Raw genomic sequence first — 21,749 nt, forward strand, 5'->3', positions numbered from 1 at the left:
GAGCTGCCCTCCTTCAGGCTCCAGCTTGTAGCAGCCGCTTCTCTGACAAAACTACCTGCATAGCCTCAGGCCAGCATGGGTGCATTATGAAGAGGGCAGAACTCTGTCTAATGTCGGTTAAGAGTCCCGGTTAGGTAGTAAGTGCCCATGGGGCTGATGGTGCTGGAAATCTCCAGACCTCCTCCAGCTGAGCAGTCACATGATGCAGCGTTCACTAAGGCTCGGAACCCCTGCATGCTCATGAATGCAGTATAGCTTTGGTTCTGCTGGGGCTTCTTGATGTTGTATTTGCGCTTTCATGGGTTTAGTTCAGTGGTAGAACACTTACTTGTCTGGCATGCACAAAGCCGTGGGTTTGATCCCCAGCACCACAGAAATTTCTTGTGAGCCTTCAAACATTGAAGGAGTGAATAATTTCCTGTAGGTTTAATTGTGTCCCATGTTTATGGGAAACTATTAATGCCTTTGATGATTGGTCATCTAAGTCATTAAGAAGCTCCAAGAAGAAGCCATGCTACTTTCTCTGGGTGGGTTCTGCTTTGGGGTGAGGCCTGATCCTGTAGACAGTGAGCTGAGTCTCTGAAACAGCCCCTGGAGAGAAGTGTTCTTCCTTCTTGCTTACCATCTTTCTGTCTCATTGCAGGACATTTTGGCACAAGTCCTACAGATTTTACTGAAGTCAAAGTTGCTGGTATGTTTGTGTACTTTGTATTAAGCTAAAAGAAAGCCTTTCCCTGGGATGTGCCTAGTAACAGTTATTTTTTTCTAGGTCTTGGAAGATGAAAATGCAAATGTTGATGAGGTGGAATTGAAGCCAGACACCCTAATAAAGTTATACCTTGGTTATAAAAAGTAAGAAAAATCTAATAGATAGCTGTTGATTTTCTCCCCTGGCATCGGGCATACTTCAGGATCAGCACACACCAGGGAAGCTGGAATCTGGGGCTTGGTGGCTGCCTGCCAGTTTGCTTTGTTTGATGCTGTTTTGGTTTTCTCTTTATTTTGAAAGTAAGTCTTCTTGGGTGACTCTTAAAGAATAATGTTTAGACCTTTATGTCTAATTTTTTGGTGTTTTTAACTTGACCAAGGTTAGGGATCGAATGTCACTTCAGTCTCAGCTCTGTGTGGTTACAAAGCATTGGTGGAGGGTCAGTTCCTAGGTGACTGGTAGCAGTGACGCAGAAGAGATGGGTGTGAACCACCTTCTGCCCCAGTCCAGGGAAGCAAAACGTCCAGTGCTGAAAGAGGGGGAGTGACCTATTTCCTCTGTTGTCTTGACAGTAAGAAATTAAGGGTTAATATCAATGTACCAATGAAAACGGAACAGAAGCAGGAACAAGAAACCACACACAAAAATATAGAGGAAGACCGCAAACTCCTGATTCAGGTGACTGAACCATGTCTGTACTGTACACTGAGAGAGATGTGTTGCATCGCATGTGCTCTGATTGGCAGCGCTGCCAGGATGACACAGGGCTCGTGATCGCCAAAGATGACAACACCTGAAACCAGGACATGGCTCTCTGGGAATGGAATATTTTATTTACCCAAAGAAAATAAACTTATCTTCCTGCCTAAATACGGGGGCACAGATAAATCTGGCAGATTGAAGAAGGAAGAGAATAGCAGAGCTAAGGGCAAGGGTGGGTAGCTTCCGTAGCCTCAGAGAGAGAACTTTTTTTTATTTTTTAGTGCTGTTGGCCAGAACATTTTTTAAAGATGTGTGTTTATTTTAAATGCGTGTTTTGTCTATATGATGTAAGGATATGTGCGTGACTGGTGCCCCTAGAGGTCGGAAGAGGGTGCTGGATCTCCAGGATCTGGAGCATTGTGAGATCTGGAGGTGCTGGGAACCCAACCCGCTCTTAAGCACTGAGCCATCACTCTAGCCCCATGGCTAAACCATTTTCATGTTTGTTCTCTTAGGATTGAAACGTGGGCAGAGCTGATTGCTTGCATCCTCTCGCCTGTAGGGTACTTGTTACTTGTTATGCATGGAAGTAGGGCTGAAGTGGCCTGTGTACAGGCTGCCTTTAACTTTCCAGCTTGCTAAAGCCCTAAGACATGTTTCCTTGTTGATTGCATAGGCGGCCATCGTGAGAATCATGAAAATGAGGAAGGTCCTGAAACACCAGCAGTTACTTGGCGAAGTCCTCACTCAGCTCTCCTCCAGGTTCAAACCTCGGGTCCCAGTGATCAAGGTACAGGAATTACAGTGCTATCCCTTCTCATGCTAGGAAAGATGTAGCAAAAGAATTAATCACTGTTTCATGAAAATGGGAACTGGTGGCTTACTCAACAAGAAACTTCAACAAAGGAAAGTCAGCCTATCTTTCTTCTTGAAATAAATATATAGAGAGGTATATGGGTCAATGAGTACACCTTTGTAGTGGACACCCTAATAAGGAAAAAGAAGTCCTCCCCTATGCCTACATTTCTGTGGCAATTAGCTATCCCAGTTTGTGAGCCATAATTCAGCCTTGGCTGGTTTGCTCGCTAGGAAGTAGTGGAAAGAGGGTGCTCTCTGCCGTACTGCTGAGAGACTGCTGGCAGGAGGAGGGCCGTGTTGCATTATTAGGAAAGGCTTGTTCATCTGCTGCTGTGCAGGGGCTGTGGTGTATGAATGTACTACCCTGTATCTAGGGCATTGATAATCTCACCTGCCTAGTTTCTGCTGGCCATAATCTGCAGGTCTTTCCTTTTCTGAACCACTTGAGTCAGCCTCAGCCATTGGAGAGCCTCAGAGGGTGGAAGTAGATGGTGAGTCCTCAGCAGTCAGGAGGCCCAAAGTATCTGAGGGACCTATTAGCACAATGCTAGTATGTCCTTCGGGTCCTGCTTCTGATGTCCCATGAAGGCACAGAACCTTGCCCAAAGGCAGTTAGGCTTTGTTAGGAAAGGAGATTGTAGCCTAGATATGCTGTAGCACTTGGCTGCTGTCTTAGCGGGAGTTACTGAAGGACTGCACGCAGGAAACAGTGAGGTTCCTCCTAAGCAGAAGGTGAATTTGCTCCCTGCTGAGCTCAGTGGAGGGTGGCACTTCTGTCCTGATGGCTGTTTGTGTTTCTTTCCCCCTTCATTCCCTCTTCCTCCTAAAATAATGTCTAGAAATGCATTGATATTCTCATCGAAAAGGAGTATTTGGAGCGAGTCGATGGTGAGAAGGACACCTACAGTTACTTGGCCTAACCCTTCTAAAAGGGTCTGCAATCCACAGCATATAGTTCCAGTGACTAGAATGGAAACAACTCAAGTTCATAGCAGCCAGCCTGCCGCCATTTGGACCTCCCTTTTTAAAGCTGAGACCACGGTTCCCACCAGCTGGTCTCAGGCTACAGCCGGACTGCTCAGGACTGACACATTTCAGTCTGTAAACAGACGCCAACGCCATTTTTCCCTAACTTACGGACAAAGGGGAACCGAACCTTCCATGCTGAGGCTGCATGCTACTGCACTTAAATCAATACATTGGCTCCCTGGTTAACGCTGTCGTCCGAGGCAGCACATGAGAGCGAGTCTGAATGGACCCACGTGTAATCTGCTATGGAAACCATTTGTATAGTGTGTTTCATTTTTTAATGTGTGAAAATAAAGAAAATTAAAGAATTTCTGTACAAGTTGCATTTGGTTTTAAGTTTTACTAATTTCTATATGTAAATAAAAGATTTAATGATTGTGCAAGTGTATATCCCCAGTGTCTTCCTGGAATCCAAAGGAGCTGCATTCTTTGGATTGAAAATGAAGATCTTAATTTTTAAGGCCCCTGATCTTTTTGGGCACTGACCCTTTTTCTAAGACTTTCTCAGTGCCATGAGAGCTGTGACTCCAGACTGCTACTGCTGAGCAGCAGGGACTAAGTGAATACCGAGACTGGTGTAGAAGCTGGGCTGACCACTAGGAAGCAGAGCTGGAATAAAGCGGAACCAACATGGGCGTATGGCCTCCCGGTCTGCTCCACAGTACTCAGGTGGCAGCTCTCCTCTGTGAGGCTACTGTGAAGGCAAAGCATCTGAATTATGGGTCAGCAGGGAGGATGCTCAGCCAGTTGCACTTCTGCATGAGAACTGAGAATCTCATCTCGGGTACCTTCTAGTGAAGTTTTCCAAGGAGGCTGCCATATTCACCCCAGGCTGTCCTCTGAAGGATGGCCCAGGCCAAAGTTCAAGGCTCTCATCCTCCTCAGATCCAGTCCAGTCCAAGGAGTTCCTCAGACCTCCAGGAGCTCTGTCACAAGGCACGGCATTGACCTTTGTCTCCAGTCTCCATTTCCTGGCCAAAGGGTGAGAGGAACGCAGAGGAGGGAGGGGATGGAATCTTCCCACAGTCTCCGCTGTGCTCTTGGTTTCATCCTTCTCATACAAGGATGCCTCAGGGTTCTCAAGCAGCAGCTTAGCCACCCTTATCAAGCCTGTCTATGCTAAATTCTAAGCAAGTAGCTCAGAACAGCCTGGCACTGAATGCACTCGAGTTCCCATGTTTCAGTTTGGGGCAGAAGACACAGTTGTAGTTATCAATTCTTGTCTTGCATGTTAGGCAAGTTCTGTGCCACTGAGCATATTAGCCCTTCACTTTGAGTTTGGCATCCCAGGCTGGCCTGAAACTCCTGATCCTACCTGTCTCCCTAGTGCTAGGGATTATAGGCCTGCTCCATCATGCCCCATCCTTCCATGCCTTTTAGTATGTCTACTTTTAAACAGTTTTACTAAGATTGAAGCCAGGTAAAAGCAAGTGAACCAGCCGCCCCATTCATTCATTACCTTCCCGCCACTCTAAAGGGCCCCAGGGCTCCACAGAGACTGGAAAACTCCCCTACTAGTTTACATACTGAATGACGCTCACAGCTTGCTTGCCCTTTTAACAATTTGTTTTTGTCTTGAGACAAACACGCTCTAAAACCACCATGGACCCACTTAAGAGGGGATGCGTTGGCACACACCTTTATCCTAATGCTCAAGAGGCCAATTCCAGGACAGCTAAGGCTACACACGGAGAAACCCTGTCTCAAGAAAACAAAAATAAAACTGCATCGTGGGCTGGGCTAGGGTGGGCTCAACCTCAATCTTAGATTGCTGGTAATGAGCAGTGGTGAGTTCATTTAGCTTCCTGCTCTGCTGCCGGGCTGACCCCACCCTGGTGGGCTCCTACCCTTCTAGAACTGTAAACCCTCTATAAGCTTTCTGTTCTGAGTCAACTTTGGGTTGTTTTATCACGGTTACCTTCTTCGAGGCTATAGGGAGGAGAGCTCTAAATTCAGGGCCAGCCTGGTCTACATAGCAAGTGCTAGATCAGCCAAGGCTACATAGGAGACCCTAGCTCCCTACCCCAAATAAACCCCCCCCCCAAAAAAAAAAAACAAGAACAAAATGTTAGGTCCAAAGAAAACTCCAATTTCCAAACTCCAAAAGGCAGTCCAAATATCCAGAACTATAGTCAGGAGGGTTTCTAGCCCTTAGACAAAAGCCAGCGTTCCTCAGGAACTTGTGAAGCTGGTTCCCTCTATCAAGATGAGTCACTTCCCTTACTTCTGGTGGAAGGGGTATCTGCGCTCATGGTGGCCCCCAGGCTCCCTCACACCTGTCACACATTTCAAAGTCCAAGCTAACATCCTAGCCCTTCTCCTCTTCCCTAAACTCCCTCCAGCTCCTGAGCTTCCCTCCCCACTGCTGTTTTTACAATCCTGCTGCTTTCTCTCCCTCTTCCCCTCCTCTCCAGGGTCTCACTGTGTAGCCCTGGCTGACCTGGAGCTCAGAGATCTGTCTGCCTCAGACTCCTGTGCAGCCTTAGGATCCCAGCACCTATGCACACAAGGCAGATGTGGTCTCACTTGCACCTATAATCCCAGTGCTATGGGGCTGCCCTTTATGTGTGAACTATTGGCTATGTGCAGGTTCTCAGGAATGAGGAATCACTCCTCAGTTGTGTGACCTACTACTGAGCTCAGAAGGGCTTGAAACCCAGTCCACACAGATGGCTCAAGAAATTGTGGTGGACGTGAGATTTTTATGAGACAGGAGTCAGGGGAAGGGTGGTCAGTATGCAAAACTACTATTTAGGCTTGATGAATAAAAAGGCAAGGTCTACACCCTCCTGTGTGGAGCATGTTTGTCCCCTGCTACACATGAACCTAGTGGTCTAAAGAGTTGGGCTTTTAATTTAAAACAGTTGACAGGGCTGGGGGAAATAGCCATTTCTTACTGACAAAGCTGGGGGTGGGGGACATACCTGAGACCACCAGGCAAGGGGTCACTGCCACTGGGAACTTGAAAACCTGCTCCAGAAAGGGATGAGAACAGTGACCCCAGCAGGCTTCTGAAATTTAAACATTTTACAGTGTTTATTCCTTATTGAACATCACTGCCTACTTTTATAAACATAGATTTAGGGTTAAAAAAAAAATCCAATCATAGCTGTCAGGGTGAGACCTTAATCTTTTCCGTTCCTGCAGCTATCCAGACCAAGTAACACCTTTGTCTAACCAGTGAGCATGGAACTGTCTCTAATAATAACTACCCACATAGACTTATATATGGCCCACACTGGAATCGTTTATAACAAAGGGCAAAGTGGAAAAACAAGCTTGTTTTTCCAATTCTAGACAAAATTAAGAGAATGGCTTAAGTTATTTCAGAATGTTCACATCCAGACTGTCTTGATGACAACCTGTCACAAACTAATCACATAATTTGTTAGTCTTCATAGCAGTGGCCAAACACTTGGGCAGATATTAAGTCAGACATGTAAAAGTTAGAGATAAGGTGATTTTCAGTACTGAAAAACAAGTGCTTCTAGGTAAATAACTACTTTTTAATATAAACTATAGAATATCCTCGTTTGGCAGCAATGACATGGTGCGTTTCACGGTCATCAGTCTGGATGAGGGGTTGCAGGCTGGCTTACCCATGCATCAGCTCTGTACACTATACATGAGCTTAAAGCTGACTAGATCTATCTAGAATTGAAGCTTATAAAATGGAGCCAACGAGAGGGTGCAGTCTCAGTGGGTAAACGCACTTGCTGCCAGGCCTAATAAGTCCACAATATGGAAGAGCCCTGAGCCCTGAAAACAGCCCTATGACTTCTGCATGCACAGTGGTACGTACACACTAAATCAGGATTAAAAGTAGGCTTCTATTTTGTTATTTTTAACAAAAAAAAAAAAAAAGAGTTCCTGTAACTGGAACACTTGAGAGTTCAAGGTTATTCTCAGCTACATAGCTAGTTTCAGGCCAACTTTGACTGTTACAAGTTTTGCAAATTCTCTTTACTAATAAGACCTGTGTCTGCCACATCAGGAGCTCTGCAATCTGAACCTTTGACATCTGGAGATGAGAACCATGGCCATTTGAGCTACGTCAGTAGATACTATTGATCCCATGCACTCTCCGGGGGCCCTGAACATATGCCACTAAACAGATGTGCTCCGTTTGCCTGTTTGAGTAAGGCAGGCCATTAGGTTATCTAAAGAAATTGCCTAAAAGAAGGTATTATCCATCTCAGCAGCTAAATATGGCTACCCACTTTGCCCAGGGCAATCCATGCAAGTGCCAGTGTAGAACAAGCAGCAGCCATGGGCTGGAGTCCCTCCTGACCTACACCAATCAATCAAAGGTTCAAGTTGCAATGCCTTATGAATTGATATGATCAGAAACGATCTTGGAAATTAACAAAGCAAGTTTTAGTATACGTGGAAGTGAAGGTTTTTAAAATATCTTTATAAATAAAAGGCATATCTAACTCTAGAAAATGTAACTTGGCATTAAAATTATGACCAGAGAACTGTTGTGAACATCTCCACACCGAAGCTGTAGCCGTTGCTGTGCTGCTCTGGCCAACTGCCAAGGAAGTTCTGGTCCCCAGCAGGGATTTGGAAGGGGCTATTTTAAGTCCCTTGGAGATTTAAACTATGACCAGATTATTGATGTGTGTCTTCTGTCTCCTGAGACCATTTCACCAGACAGGCCAGGCTGGGTTTGGGTATCCCCAACACAAACTTACCTGCCTGCCACAATCTATAACCATGTCTGAACTATAGAATTTAAGTCTGAACTATAGAATTTAAGCTGTATACGTTCTTTTTTTTTTTAATTTATTTATTAGTTATGTATACAGTTAGCCAGAAGAGGGCACCAGACCTCATTACAGATGGTTGTGAGCCACCATGTGGTTGCTGGGAATTGAACTCAGGACCTTTGGAAGAGCAGGCAATGCTCTTAACCGCTGAGCCATCTCACCAGCCCGAAATACAAGGAAACCACTGTCTGTGGTGGCATTTTGGCAGAGTTCTCAAGTGCAGCCAGGGACTGGGAACCCTGTATACGTTCTTAGAAATAACCTAGTTCGCCACAATCATCTGGACAGCAGATCTGGAGGTTACAAACCATCTGCTGACTCACTTTCCTTGCTGAATGTCCAGAACCCACACAGTGCAGTTCACTCAAGCCTAAAAGACAAGGGTAACACTGTATCTAGACAAATGCTATGCTGGTATGTTTAATAGTTACTAAAACAACTGGAAAATCAAAGCTTGTAAGTTTCCCCCTGCGTGTAGTCTTTCTGGAATCAGCTGGCGACGCTCAATGACATGCGACTCAACAAGTTCAAGTATTCTTTATTCAAAGTTGAAAAATGTACCACACTGCATTATTGCAAAAATTCACTGGTACAAAAAACACTTTGCAGCTGGTGAGAAGGCAATAAAAAGTCGATTTTAAACTCATTACTATAAATTACTGTTACAGTACTTTGCAAATTCAGAATTTCAAACTGCATTTTCTTTTTCTAAATTGCCCACAGTACTCAAGGTTCCTGAAGCTAAGGCAGCTGTTTCAGAGAGGAGGGGAAGAGGTAGTGATGTCAAGGGATTTCCATTTCTCTTTCGATGCCCACATACTTGAGGGCATCAGCCTGGCTGTATCTGAAAGACATGAACAAGAAATGACTACTGTCCAATATTAGGAAGACCAAGCCTGCTGACGTGGAGAATTAGGTCCCTAAAAACACACACACCCCACCCCAATACCCAGCTGCAGGCACGAAGGGAAGCAAGCACCCGCCACTGATCACAACTAGTGGAGAAGGCCTGGGCTAGAAGCATCCCCAGCCCTCCCTGTGCCCTGCTGTACTCTTCTCTGAACCAACTCCACATTGTGATGTCTGGTCTAATACTGGGAAAGCAAAATCATGATTTGGAAAAAATGGCTAGTGCCAAAGAGCAACCCCATTGGCTGTGCTGAGTCGGAAAATAGGCGCCAAACCGGGCACTAAGGAAGCTAGACAGCTTTGCCTCTAACCCTGGCCTGCTCGTAGTGACCTCCCCACGAGGACCCTGTTCCAGTCGCCAGATGTCACACCCACAGTGTGCTAGAACTAGGCACACACAGGCCCCCATTGCAGCAACAGGAATTCTCTGACTAGAAATCTTTACCGATCACCTTAAATAACTGTTTGGTCAGGTTTGCCCCACAGCCCGGTGGACTACACTGCCAGCCTGCCTCCTGCCAGTGGAGCTCTGCACTGTCAGTGGTTGGGAATAGCTTCCCCCAAAGAATCCAGTGACCACAGGGTAGCACACGCTAAAAATTAAAACAACGAAGATATAAATGTGCCACCCATAAAGATATAAAAACTGCATCAACGAGAAAGGGTGCTGTAGAATACAGATGTGCTGTGAGACATGGCAAACCCCAGGGGTACAGCAGGGTGCTAAATGCAGGTTTCGGCATGGGGTTTGTTTGTTTGTTTTTTTTTCCCCAAATAAACATTGTATAATCAACACACGAGAACCTACATTGAGGGAACATATACCTCTCTACTGGTGCCCATGGCAAACAGGGACTCGAGTTAAAAGAATGCCCCTTCCAATGAAGATGGCAGATCTGGTAAAGAACTTAAAACTAGCCTTTTACCTCAGCGCACAGTACAGGAAGGGAAAGCCTGTAGATTATACTAAAAGTGTATTTTACCAACCTGTAATCAAAAAACAGCTCTTCACCAGTCTGGATGGCTCTCTTAGCAAAGATGCCTATCCTGTGGTCGCCGTTTACCATCATAACTGCAAAGAGAAACAGGGGGGCTGGTAGTGAGCATGAAGATAGGCTGGGAACAGGGACTCTTCACGCAGCAAGTGCCCCAGAGGTACTGAAGTCTGCTCTCACTTGATTGGTTTAAAAAAAAAAAAAGGAATTTTTACATGAAATTGGCAATTCCAACTTAAAAGCTTACCTTTTGCATAGCAGTTTGGATTTACGGAATGATTAGCAAAACGAATTTTGTTGCCCTTGCGGGTTGCGTCCACCACAAAGTCTAAAAGGAAAAAACAATCCAGTGAGTAGTTTCAATCATGGATCAGCTATTACCATTTTAGGAGGAGTTCTTCGGGATTCCACTTCAAAGGCAAATAATACATTCAATTTCATTCAATATGAAATGACATTTGGAAGAAAATGCTATTCTAGATTAAAATGAATCCTTGGTTGTTAAATATGGCTCTCAAATGCCATGACTTCTCAATTACATATTGCTGGGCAAACATGCCTTAAAAATGCGGTCCTGCCGGACTTCTCCGAACATCAACAAGTGGACATATTAACATTCAAGATTACAATATTTCTACAGAACATTTTCATTAAAAAACAAAACCGTTCTATTGAGACCAGTAGCACGGTCTGTAAGTTTCTCTGAATGTATTGCGTACACATTTTCACAGACCGAGCTGCTGCCTTCCTCACAACCTGTGGGCAGCATCCTGGGCTGCGGGTGCTTCCCCAAATGTGCCTGTCCTCCATGGTCAGAGGCACTGACTGAGAGGGGTGCTGAACGACACAGACCCCAAGTCCCAGGGAACATGCGGCAAGCCACATCAATGGGAGACACAATGTCCCTTCACAGCCAAAGTCTGTGGCAGTGGCTTGGACTCACTGTTTCATTGTGTCCTGCAAACACAGCCCTTCTACTCAATGGGGACTTCCCCTCTCCCCACACAGCCCCGAGCCTGGGTCTGGTGATAAGAAATTCCAGGAGCTGTTTCTGTAGACAGATGCCTCATTTCCAGCATCTTGCTGACCTCAACCAGCAATCAGATCCCAAACCAATTCCAAAGCTCAGAACATACCATTGTTCAAGTTGAACAGGAAGCTGCACATATATTTGTCATACACTTTCCCTCTTCTGTCTGCTTCATCCTGAGAAATGATCTAGAAGGAAGAAGGTGTAGGGGGATCAAGTGATGACACCTGTTAGGACATCAAAGAACCAACGAACAGAATTTTGGTCCCTCTTCAAAGGGTCACATTCTCTTCCCTTTTTAGGAATGTACAATAGTAAAGAATTTTTAAATTTCATTACATTTTATTTATTAATTTATGGGGGAAGCAATTGTGTACCCATGCCCCAGTATGTGTGAAGGTCAAAAGACAACCTGTGGGAATCATGACTCTCCCTCACCATGTGAGTCCTAGGAACTAAGGTCATCAACTTGGTAGCAGGTACCTTTACCCACTGAACTGTCAAAAATGACTTGTTTTTTGTGTTTCAATACAGGATTTTTCTATGTAGTTTTTGGAGCCTATCCTGGAACTCGCTCTGTAGACCAGGCTAGCTTCAAACTCTGCATCCTGAGTGGTGGGATTAAAGGCATGCGCCACCACCTCCTGACACCAAAGTGACATTTTTAAGAATTCCTAATCAGAGAGATTTCTAAGTCCTAAGCAATATGCCTAGAGAAAATGACAACATCGTCTTTCTGATGAGCAAAAAAACAAAACAAAAATGCAAACTGTGACTTTCAGAAGCTATCTTACAACTTTTTCCCCCAGCCCTACAACTAAAAAGGCCAAGTTAGTAATGCTGTTGTTTCTGGGTCCCATTCAGCTCATCTGCCAATAAAGTAGGACCACACAGCAAAGCTCTTGTTCCCAAGCCCCTTATCTCCAGGTAATAAAAGCCAAACGTGACAAGAACTAAAGCAATCTAGGTAGTTACTATGCAAACCAAATCTACAAGTAAGCCCGGGCTAACGGGTATTTGATATTAGTTCATTCTAATACGGACTTGTCCAGTGAAATCTATCCAAAACCATGCAAGCTGCTGCTCTTCACAAAACCACTGCATTATGATGGCCTTACCTCTCCACAGTACTCTGAGATGAATTCATTTTTCTGCACAGGATCTTTGATAAAGATCCCCCAGCCCGCTACATCAGACGGTGCCAGCAGTAAGTGCTAGAAAACAAGCACAAGCACATGTGAGCAGAGCGAGGCGGGCAGACTGCAGGCTGCAGAGACCGCAGAGCCGTCTTTCCCACGTGATGTGATAGGTTCAGAGTTGTCAAGTGTGTCTGGAAAAAGTTCAGGATAAATATCCCCTTATAGGAAACCAAACCAAGCCTTTGGTGTCGTGGCCACTGCAGCAAGGGAACTATGTAAGATCTGCTTCGCTCTTACTTCTGATCGTCCTCTACTGACTCACTTTCAACCAAACACAATCCAAATGGTCCACGTGTCCTAAGCTCGGGCCCCAGCATGTGGACTGATCACCTAGAGGTGGCTGAACTGTGAGGGCTCTGAACTAATTAATCTCCAGGTAGACTCAAATTGACAGCATCCCTGAGAGGAGAACAGACTAAGTGAGCTCTGGTTTGGAGGAGGTGGTCACTATGTGTCTTTCGTGATGCTCTGCCGCACTCTGCACAGGCCAGGAGCAGCAGACCAACCTCAGCCCTCCCTTCAGCTGTTTCTCCTCGGGTATTTTGTCGCCATGGCAAAACTGAGAAATACAAATTTTACTTTTGTTATTTATTTAGTGTGTTTATGTATGTGTATGCATGTGTGTGTACATGTATGTTTGCCTATGTACGTAACATGTGCAGGTTAGGAGCACCTTCAGGTACTGTATCTATTGCTCTCCACCTTACTTTGGAGACAGCATGTCTCTCACTGAACCTGGAGCTGTTTCAGATAGACCCCACGCTATGCCTGGGTTTCAATGTGGGTGCTGGGATATAAACTTTTGTCCCCACATCGGCAGGCAAGCTGCTTACCCATAGCACCATCTCTCCAGACCCTGGTTTTTGGATTGAGACAGACATGGTGTCACTGAGGGACCCAGGCTGCCATTGAATAGGGTACACCACCACAGCTGGGTGCCGAAACAAATCCAATGGAGCGCAGCACAAATCAACCTTCCACTCTGCAGCCTGCTCAAGCCCACAGCACATTCTGGGGTTTTTGTATTTGTTTTGTTGTTGTTGTTGTTTGCTTGGGGTTTTTTTGTTGTTGGTTTTTTTTGTTTTGTTTTGTTTTTTTGAGACAGGGTTTCTCTGTAGCTTTTTGGTTCCTGTCCTGGAACTAGCTCTTGTAGACCAGGCTGGCCTTGAACTCACAGAGATCCTCCTGCCTCTGCCTCCCGAGTGCTGGGATTAGGGAGTGCGCCACCACCGCCCGCCCGCCCGGCCATGTTCTGGTTCTACTGGTGTTTATTCTGGAGACACTGCCATCTCCTCCATAGCAGCTTCCTTCTAGCGATTTCTCATAACACAGAAAATTGCCATGAAGTGTGTCATGATTTATCAGTCCTACTAAGAAGGCCAAGATGACCACTGTTTTCTGTTTTTCGAGCCAAGGTTTCTCTATGTTGCTCTGGCTATCCTGGGACTCTCTGTAGACCAGGCTGGTCTCACACTCAGAGATCCGCCTCCCTCTGCCTCCTGAGTGCTGGGATTAAAGGTGCACACCACCGCCTCCCAGGTGACATAACTTTTCCATCATGGCTCTTTAGCATGCTTCACTCAGAACCTTCTTGTGGCCTTTAAAGGGATTCCCAGATCATCCCAATGTACCTATTCCTATTCTGTACCCTTGTCAGGTACATTCCCAGTCTTTTACTATGCACAAAAAAATAAAACAACAGCAACAAAAACCCACATGCAGAGAATGGGCCTGTACTCTGAGAGAAATCACCATCTGTTTCTACTGAGGGGACAGAATGTCTTTGTGTTAACAAAACAAGAAAGTTTGAACCAACTATTAAAATACTAGATAATAATGCCTAATTTCAATTCTGATAGCATTTCCGACTACTTCTCAGAACATCAGAGTCACCTTACCACCTAGTACGGCATTTATTTTATGGGAAATATGAGAGTGCAATGGCTCATTGAGGTGGCTGACTGTGTCAAGACGAGGCTGGGTATCTGCTCTCCAGCCACCAGCTGTCAACACTACTCCCTGAAATAGACAACGAATGCAAACTTCGCACATCTATAAGAAGTTCACCACCACAGAAGAAGCTGCTGATGTGGTCCGAATCAGCGGTGGGAAACAAAAGAGGCTCTCCCATGAAGCAAAGTATCTTGACCTATGGCCAAGTGTGCACCTGCAATTGAGACTGGGCATTCTTGTTACAGACAAAGGAGAACTGGAAAGAGAAGTTCAAGTTTGTTTGTGGATGCCAATATGAGTGTTCTCAATTTGATAATTTTGTTAAAAGAGAGAGAGAGAGAGAGAGAGAGAGAGAGAGAGAGAAGGCTATTTATTCCTGGACTGACAGATACTGTTCCTCAGTGGTCTGGGCTTAAAAGAACTAGTAGAATCTGAAAGCTTTTCAGTTTCTCTAAAGATGATGATGACCAAAGTATTGCCAGAAATCCCTTAAACAAAAAAGGTTGAGGACTAAAGCACCCAAGATTCAGCGTCCTGTTACTCCTTGTATCCTACAACACACACAACCAAGAAGAAACAACACACTAAGAAAAACAAGGAGGAAGCTACAGAATGTACTAAACTTTTGGACAAGAGAATGAAGTCAAAGAAAAATGCCAGGAACAGACTGCCAAGAGATGGAGGCTATACTTGTTGGGAGTTTCCACTTATAAGTCAAGAGTTCAGTCAAAAATAAGTCTTGAAGAGTAACAAATGATCAAACCTTCAATCTGGGATGGGGAGGGGATGACACCTGCATTATCCAAACAACACCTGAGCATTTCTCTCTCTCATCAGCTGTACCTTTAAGGGTCACTTTTATTTCTGTCATTGCCACATAAAATCTGAGACCATCTCCCAAAGGATGTGGATGAAGGTGAGCTCCTGGTAGAGTGCTTATCTAGCATGCACAAAGCCCTGGGTTCAACCCACAGCACCATATAAAATCACACATGGGCCGGGCGGTGGTGGTGCACACCTTTAATCCCAGCACTCGGGAGGCAGAGGCAGGCGGATCTCTGGGAGTTCGAGGCCAGTCTGGTCTACAAGAGCTAGTTCCAGGACAGGAACCAAAAAGCTACAGAGAAACCCTGTCTCGAAAAACAAAAACAAAAAAAAAAAAAAATCACGCGTGGTAGCACATACATAGGTACAGCACTCAGAAAGTAGAGGCAGGAGGATCAGAAATTCAAGTTCATTCTCAGCTACATAGAGAGTTGGAAAACAGCATAGGTTACATAAGATGCTATCAAAAAAAAAAAAGTTTCCAGACATGACTATCATTTACCTTTTTAGAGCCCCGCTGAATACTGCAGTTCTTGCAGGACACGTTTTTGCTGTCCCAGTGGTCGGCAGCCCCACATGTGAGACAGAGGTCAGGGTCACACTCTCGAACAGCCAGGTAGCACGGACACTGCTTGGTGTTGCACTGAGCTTTGCACCGGCATCCAGGAAAGCGGTTTTGACCTTCGGGGATAAATTCATCACCATCACCACCATATCCAGCAATCATCATCTTATACAATCCTTTATAGGAACGTAGCCAATGTCTTGCTGAGCCCATGAATCCTCACAGCCTTCCCCTTACTATTCCACTGTAGGGATGAGGAAATGGAACAGCAAACATGAAGCTGCTAGGACTGAAAAGGATCACTGCTGGGGTTTTTATAATTATGAAATGGCATATGAGTTTAAGTTCTATGATTAAATATGTGAAGGGAGGTCTTGGACTGAATAGTATTCATGGCCCTTGACCATTCCAATAAGCCAGCAGTTCTCAACCTGTGGGTCAAAACCCCTTTGGCAAACTTTCATCTCCAAAAATATTAACATTATGGCTCATAACAATAGCAAAATTACAATTATGAGGTAGCAACAAGAATAATTTTATGGCTTGGGGTCACCACAGCATGAGGAACTGTATTAAAAGGTCACAGCATTAGGAAGGCTGAGAACCAGTGTAATAAACCATATTTCTAATCCATCCCGTGGTATTCAAATTCTTTGTACAGCATTGTTAAGTGATTCTAAAAACCTACTGCCCGTATGCTACTTTCCTTTACTGTGCAAACTAAAACCCTAACTCACTCCTCTGATGCCCACAGAAGGCTTGGGGAGATTGTCCTTACAGTCTATGTCACTTTGCTGCAATTCAAATGACCAAAGAAAAGAACAGACAAATCCAATCCATTACTACAACTCTGCCTAACTCGTGTGTACACACACACTCACATTGCCCAAAAGGCTGACTAGACATTAGCACATAAAGGCTCAAGCAATAAGAGAGCACTCCCAGTCCTTAGGTCTTAATATAATCACCATTCCAGTTGCTGACCAAAGGCCTATTCAATTCTCATGCAATTTCACCAAAGCAACAAATACTTACACTCTGAACTACATTGACAAAACTTTTCACAAAAATTTTGTGCTATCACACAAGGGCACGAACTGTCACAAGGCTGTCGTGGATGGTCACAGGGTTGATAGTTGTAAACATGGTTAGAGGAGCCGTCTGAGTAAAGATAACAGCACGCAGCCAATGAATCCAGGGAGATGGGAAATGATCATCACAATTAACAAGACATTCTTCCCCAGTACCTCTGGAACGTCCTTTACTGGCTGCCTTCACTGAAAGACACACAGTCCTACGGAAAAAAATCACCTCCCACCCCCCCAAGTGCTTAAAACCCTGCTTCACCTGTCAGCCCCCCTGCCAAAGTGCTACGTCCCTGCTCCTCACTGCCTCACTCCATCCAACTCACTTTCCCTTTCTGAACAGCAGTAACTGGAGCGCAACAGACACATTCCATTTAGATTGATTTGCTAAGCAGAAGTCAATTAAATCAGAATAACCAAAACTTCAATCCAGTTTCTATTCTAAAACAAATGATAACAAACCAAGTTTTAGGCTGATAATGAGGTTAGATGGGAAGATGCTGACCCTTTTTCAGCTGTATCTTTCTGCAGTGTGCAGCCCACAACCTGCAAAAAAAGAAAAAGAAACTTCTGTGTGAAGGTGCAAGAACAACCAGCTACAAATCACCCAAGACCTGTTTAAGTGAACCTGTCTGTGTAGTAAACGCGGCAGTGCTGGAAAGCCACGATGAGCCGGCCAGTCCCTCTCTGCTGGCTTGTCAGCTCAGACTCACCTGGGAAGCAGGTCAGGTTGCTGTGCCACGCCCAAAAGCCGGGCAAGAAAGCACTTGTCCATGCTGCCTATAAGACTACGGAGGCCTTGTGTGTATCTACTGATTTAGTCTTGTCTGAATTACATGGATATTGGTACTTTTCATAATTTCAGCATCATTAACCATCCAATTGAACTGCATGGTAAGAAATTGTTCAACCAAAAATTTAGAAGCATCTACTAAAGCCTAAATTCCTGTTCCCATGGGAAAATTTCTCTAAAGTTTTAAATGATTTACAATAGCAATGAAACACATACAATATGGGCCTATATAGAATTTTTGAAGCATAACCTAACTGCTCCCATACCTACTCAACTACATTTTCATTTTAAAAAACAGTGGGCTGGGGAGGGGGATCCAGTCATGGTTTCCCTGGCTCTACATTTACAAAAGTATTCTGTAGTCATTCACGTAAGTGTTTGTGAGCGGCCATAGCCAGACTGGGAGGAGGCTCACTTTAAATATCAGAATGTAATGGTACACACTCAGAAAATCCAGGCTCCTAGAGTAAGACACTTCCAAACACTGGCCCAGAGAGCAAAGCAGGAATACATCTTACAACATTCCACACCAAATGGCTAAAGGAACTGTTTTTATGTAGTATGTACTGCAATATGTCATTCTCAACCAAAACCAATATGGTAACCAAAATTTTTATGACTTGACATAACAAATATACTGAAGTGACCACATATAAAAAGTCACAGCAACCATGAGAGAGAAATGAGGTTTCTCTAGGTCTATGTCTGAGGCAGTTTATAGCCTTTTTCATAATCACTCAAGTGAAAACTGACTCCTGTTCTTGGGAGAAGCCTGGCAGCGGCACCGGCTCCTCAGCAGACTTACCGATGTTTTCTTTTCTTCTTTCTTGGCGGAGTATCCACATCCTCAGTGGGGACAGGCGCTATGACACTGGACTCTTTGACTCTGAACTCATACACCTAGGTGAGAGGCAGATTAACATGAACAGCCATTCCATGCTTTTCTAAACTGGGAAGATGTTCGTCTCTCTCGCGACAGTGCCAGGTATATAGACACACAGTAGAAATCACTGCCATCCGTCACACTGGGAGCATAGCTAAATTTAGAGTCTGGCCAAATTTCAATTCTGTCTATTTAGATATACCACATTCAAATTGAATTCTAAACTGGGGAAATTCAGAAACTTAGCTAAAGAATACTATTGTTTTAATTTTCTTAAGGGAAGGAGAGAAATAATTCTTTTCAGAAGATGAACAGAATGAAATTAAGACACTCCAAGTCTGGACAACGAGCACCTATTATCCTTGTTCTTAAATCTCTTTGAACACACATGCTTACCTGTCTACATGTTTTGGTCCCAATTAGCCTAGCAATGGCGCAAAAATTATCGTAGTAAGTACCGATGAGCACTCTAAACATGGAGGCTTCAGCACCGCTCCACTCCACGTTCTCAGGAGGTTCAATATTTGGCTTCATCTTTATCGGTGTTTGACAACGAGAATTTGCTTCTACAAAACCAAATGTTAGCACTAGTCAAGAAATAATGACTAAAAGATTGGGGAGATGAGTCAGGGGGTAAAAGGTCTTATCATGCCAGCACAAGGGCCAGAGTTCAAATCCTCTCAACCACATAAGTCAGACACAATAGCACAGGCATCTGTTATCCCAGCACTCCTACAAGGAAATAAGACAAAGAGACTCGCCAGCAGTTCGCAGGCCAGCTAGCCCAGAGAAGGCAGTGAAAAAGCAACCAGAAGATCTTATCTTAAATAAGATGGAAAGTGAGGCCCTACCCAAGAGTTTATTCTATCCCATTCATATGTACACCATGGCATGTACACACACACACAATATGAACAAGCAAAAACCGGGGTATGCTTAAGAAAAACACAAGGCACGTAATTGTATTTTAGAATTAAGTAAAGCTAGAAACAATATCAGAAAGATCTTCACCCTCCCCGACAGAGCCCATGAAATTCTGCTTATCAAATAAACACATATGGGGTCTATTGTCATTTACAATATTGTTCGCAGAGTTGAGAGAACTAAAACTCAGTAAACAGAAGATAAACTCAGCAGCAGTATTGATTTTCTCCCTACCAAAACTACGCATAGGTCCTCAGTTTCATCATGCTCCATCAAAGACAGATGGAACGGGGAAGGATACAACAGCAAGAGCATGGGGCAGACCTTCCTGCTGGAAGACAAGGCTGGCAGGAGGTGCAGTGGGGAGAGAACATTCAGCGAGAGCACTGAGAGAACTCTCGGATCTTAGCAATGAAAGGGGAGAGAGCCCTGGAGAGATGGCATACCGCTCTTGCAGAGAGGATCTAAATTTGGTTCCCAACACGCACATCAGGTGGCTCACAGCTGCCTATAACTCCAGCTGTCTGTACCTACATGCATTTGGTGATCTGAACCCTCAGAAAGTTCAACTTTCAAAGCAATAGCAAACTCACTTATCTCACGTATCTTACCAGAGGAGCTAGAAGTTTCATCTTTCTTCTCTTCTTCTTCTTTATCATTGTTCTCTCCCCCAGTTTCAGTCCCTGCTTCCCTGTCGCTGTCTGTATCCTTTGACTCCAGCACACTAATGGTGGGGGTGCTGGGTCTGCTGCTGTTATTTGGAAGTCTTCCTCTTCTGCGGCCCCCTGGGCGTTTGGGTGGTGTCTTTATCCTCTCAGCAGTAAGGGCAGCAGCAAACTCCTTAGCTCCCTCCTGCAAAATGAAAAATGGAGGAAGCATCAGGGTAAAGTTCTAAACCTTATTTTGGTGGAATAGAATTAAGACATTGCATAACACAAGTTGGTCACGAATCTATCACGGTATCCATTACCAGAGTCATTTGTATATCAACATACCCAACTTTTCGTCTGCTTTTGATAGTTCCAAGAGTTCAGAAACATAAAAATAGGTTCAATATTTTGTTCTAATGATGCAAAATCAGGCAAGGCAGTTCTACATGATGAATTTATAAAATATGTTAAAAGTTAAAATATAAAAGTATTTTGCATAATAAAGGTATTTTCTCTACATATACATACAGTATACTTAAAAGAGAATCTCACATACTAAAGTGTGTCAAGTCAGACTTCCTATTTCAAAGCTTAAAATAATGCATACCTCTTTAAAGATATTATTTAAAGTATACAAGGACACAAAACATATACATGCATGACTTAGTCACTTCCGGTCTTACTATTAAAACATCCAATATTTTTTCCTGTGAAGGATGCAAAGTCACAGGAAGACATGAAAGAACTTTTAGGAACAAGAGAAAGGTTACATTTTGCATTCTGAAGTATCACAATCCAATCTCAGAAAGTATAAAACAATGGTAAGAGTATGGTTTGTAAAAGAGACCACAGAAACATTTTAGATGAGCCAATAAAGTTCTGCCTTATAAAGAATATAAAACAGTGCTCAAGAATTCCTTTTTGTAATTTTTATTTATTTTTTTAGTGGAAATAGAAGGGAAAAGTTTGAAAGGAGCCAACAGTTTTATACTTCACTCTACAAAACCAAATTGCTTAAAAATAGGATACCTTCTGTAGGTGCCATTCATTGAATCTTCTGTCCAAAATCCAACAGGCAATATATACCCACTTAGTTCCTAGGTAGGAGTGGCTTGGTTCAAAGAGGGGAAATGGTAAAAAAATAAGATAGTACCCGTAAAAAACAACTTTCCTGCCTCATATTTTCCTAATCCCTTACTCCTAATCTCTATAACTTAAAAAAAAAGAAAATCTGTGGGATCTATGGTACAGCTCAAACTACAAGTGGCCTAAAACATTCACAGAAGGGATACGTCCATGCGAAAGGCTTAGGAACGCCTGCACACGATTACTGAGTTTCTGGTGTCTTAAGTGGGCTATCTATGCCTCATACGCTCATAAACTTTGTAGAGAGTCCTTGATCCTAAAGACCGAGAAACACTGCTGAAGAAGTAACACAGATAACGAAGAGTAATGCAAGATTAATAGACTCTACACTGTGCAGCACACAGCTATGAGAGGAACGAGGGGAGAAACACTGCCTGTCACATGGATCCAGACAGCATTAGCACCGCTTCACCACCTCCACCAAGTTCTTAAGAGCCCTCCAGAGAAACAAAGCACTAAATCTCACCAGATGCTGGTAACACTGCGGTCCACAAGGCTTGTTGTCCAGAGCTGTCTCTGTGTTCTTCCGCTTATATGTATTGGGTGTTGCGTGGAAGGCTGTAAAATAAACACAAAGTATCTGAATATGGCTATAAAGTTTACTTTTTCATTTCCCCAAATCCACTGAAAAAAATCTCCAATATCTTTCAAGTATGCAGTTTATACAACTCCCTCCATCTATCACGGGGTACAGATCATTCTTCCTCCAACCTCCAAGAAAG

At 44.0% G+C, this 21,749-nt stretch overlaps 2 protein-coding genes across 9 annotated transcripts in view; one reads left to right on the forward strand and one right to left on the reverse strand.

The window, feature by feature from the left end:
- Cul1 (cullin 1) overlaps positions 1-3,678 on the forward strand; it is a 65,053-nt gene extending 61,375 nt beyond the window's left edge. For both annotated transcript variants that reach the window (XM_041632115.1, XM_041632114.1), the window contains exons 18-22: positions 644-691; positions 770-852; positions 1,282-1,387; positions 2,088-2,201; positions 3,109-3,678. In XM_041632115.1, the coding sequence (XP_041488049.1) occupies positions 644-691; positions 770-852; positions 1,282-1,387; positions 2,088-2,201; positions 3,109-3,189 (432 nt within the window). In that variant the 3' untranslated portion in view covers positions 3,190-3,678. The remainder of the gene's footprint in view (positions 1-643; positions 692-769; positions 853-1,281; positions 1,388-2,087; positions 2,202-3,108) is intronic.
- A 4,919-nt stretch (positions 3,679-8,597) lies between these two features.
- Ezh2 (enhancer of zeste 2 polycomb repressive complex 2 subunit) overlaps positions 8,598-21,749 on the reverse strand; it is a 62,606-nt gene continuing 49,454 nt past the window's right edge. For 5 of the 7 annotated variants that reach the window (XM_041632122.1, XM_041632121.1, XM_041632120.1 and 2 more), the window contains 12 exons: positions 21,494-21,585; positions 19,843-20,083; positions 18,704-18,873; positions 18,230-18,324; positions 17,137-17,177; positions 16,582-16,707; positions 15,484-15,662; positions 12,123-12,218; positions 11,111-11,192; positions 10,222-10,302; positions 9,967-10,051; positions 8,598-8,914 (listed from right to left, as the gene is read on the reverse strand). In XM_041632122.1, coding sequence (XP_041488056.1) covers positions 8,854-8,914; positions 9,967-10,051; positions 10,222-10,302; positions 11,111-11,192; positions 12,123-12,218; positions 15,484-15,662; positions 16,582-16,707; positions 17,137-17,177; positions 18,230-18,324; positions 18,704-18,873; positions 19,843-20,083; positions 21,494-21,585 — 1,349 coding nt within the window. In that variant the 3' untranslated portion in view covers positions 8,598-8,853. The remainder of the gene's footprint in view (positions 8,915-9,966; positions 10,052-10,221; positions 10,303-11,110; positions 11,193-12,122; positions 12,219-15,483; positions 15,663-16,581; positions 16,708-17,136; positions 17,178-18,229; positions 18,325-18,703; positions 18,874-19,842; positions 20,084-21,493; positions 21,586-21,749) is intronic. The other 2 variants (XM_041632124.1, XM_041632123.1) reach the window with 1 other exon arrangement.

Source organism: Microtus oregoni, unplaced genomic scaffold (genome assembly GCF_018167655.1).
Source record: "Microtus oregoni isolate MIOR12 unplaced genomic scaffold, Mior012 000040F_ref0000088, whole genome shotgun sequence".
In the NCBI taxonomy this organism is placed as follows: Eukaryota; Metazoa; Chordata; class Mammalia; order Rodentia; family Cricetidae; genus Microtus; species Microtus oregoni.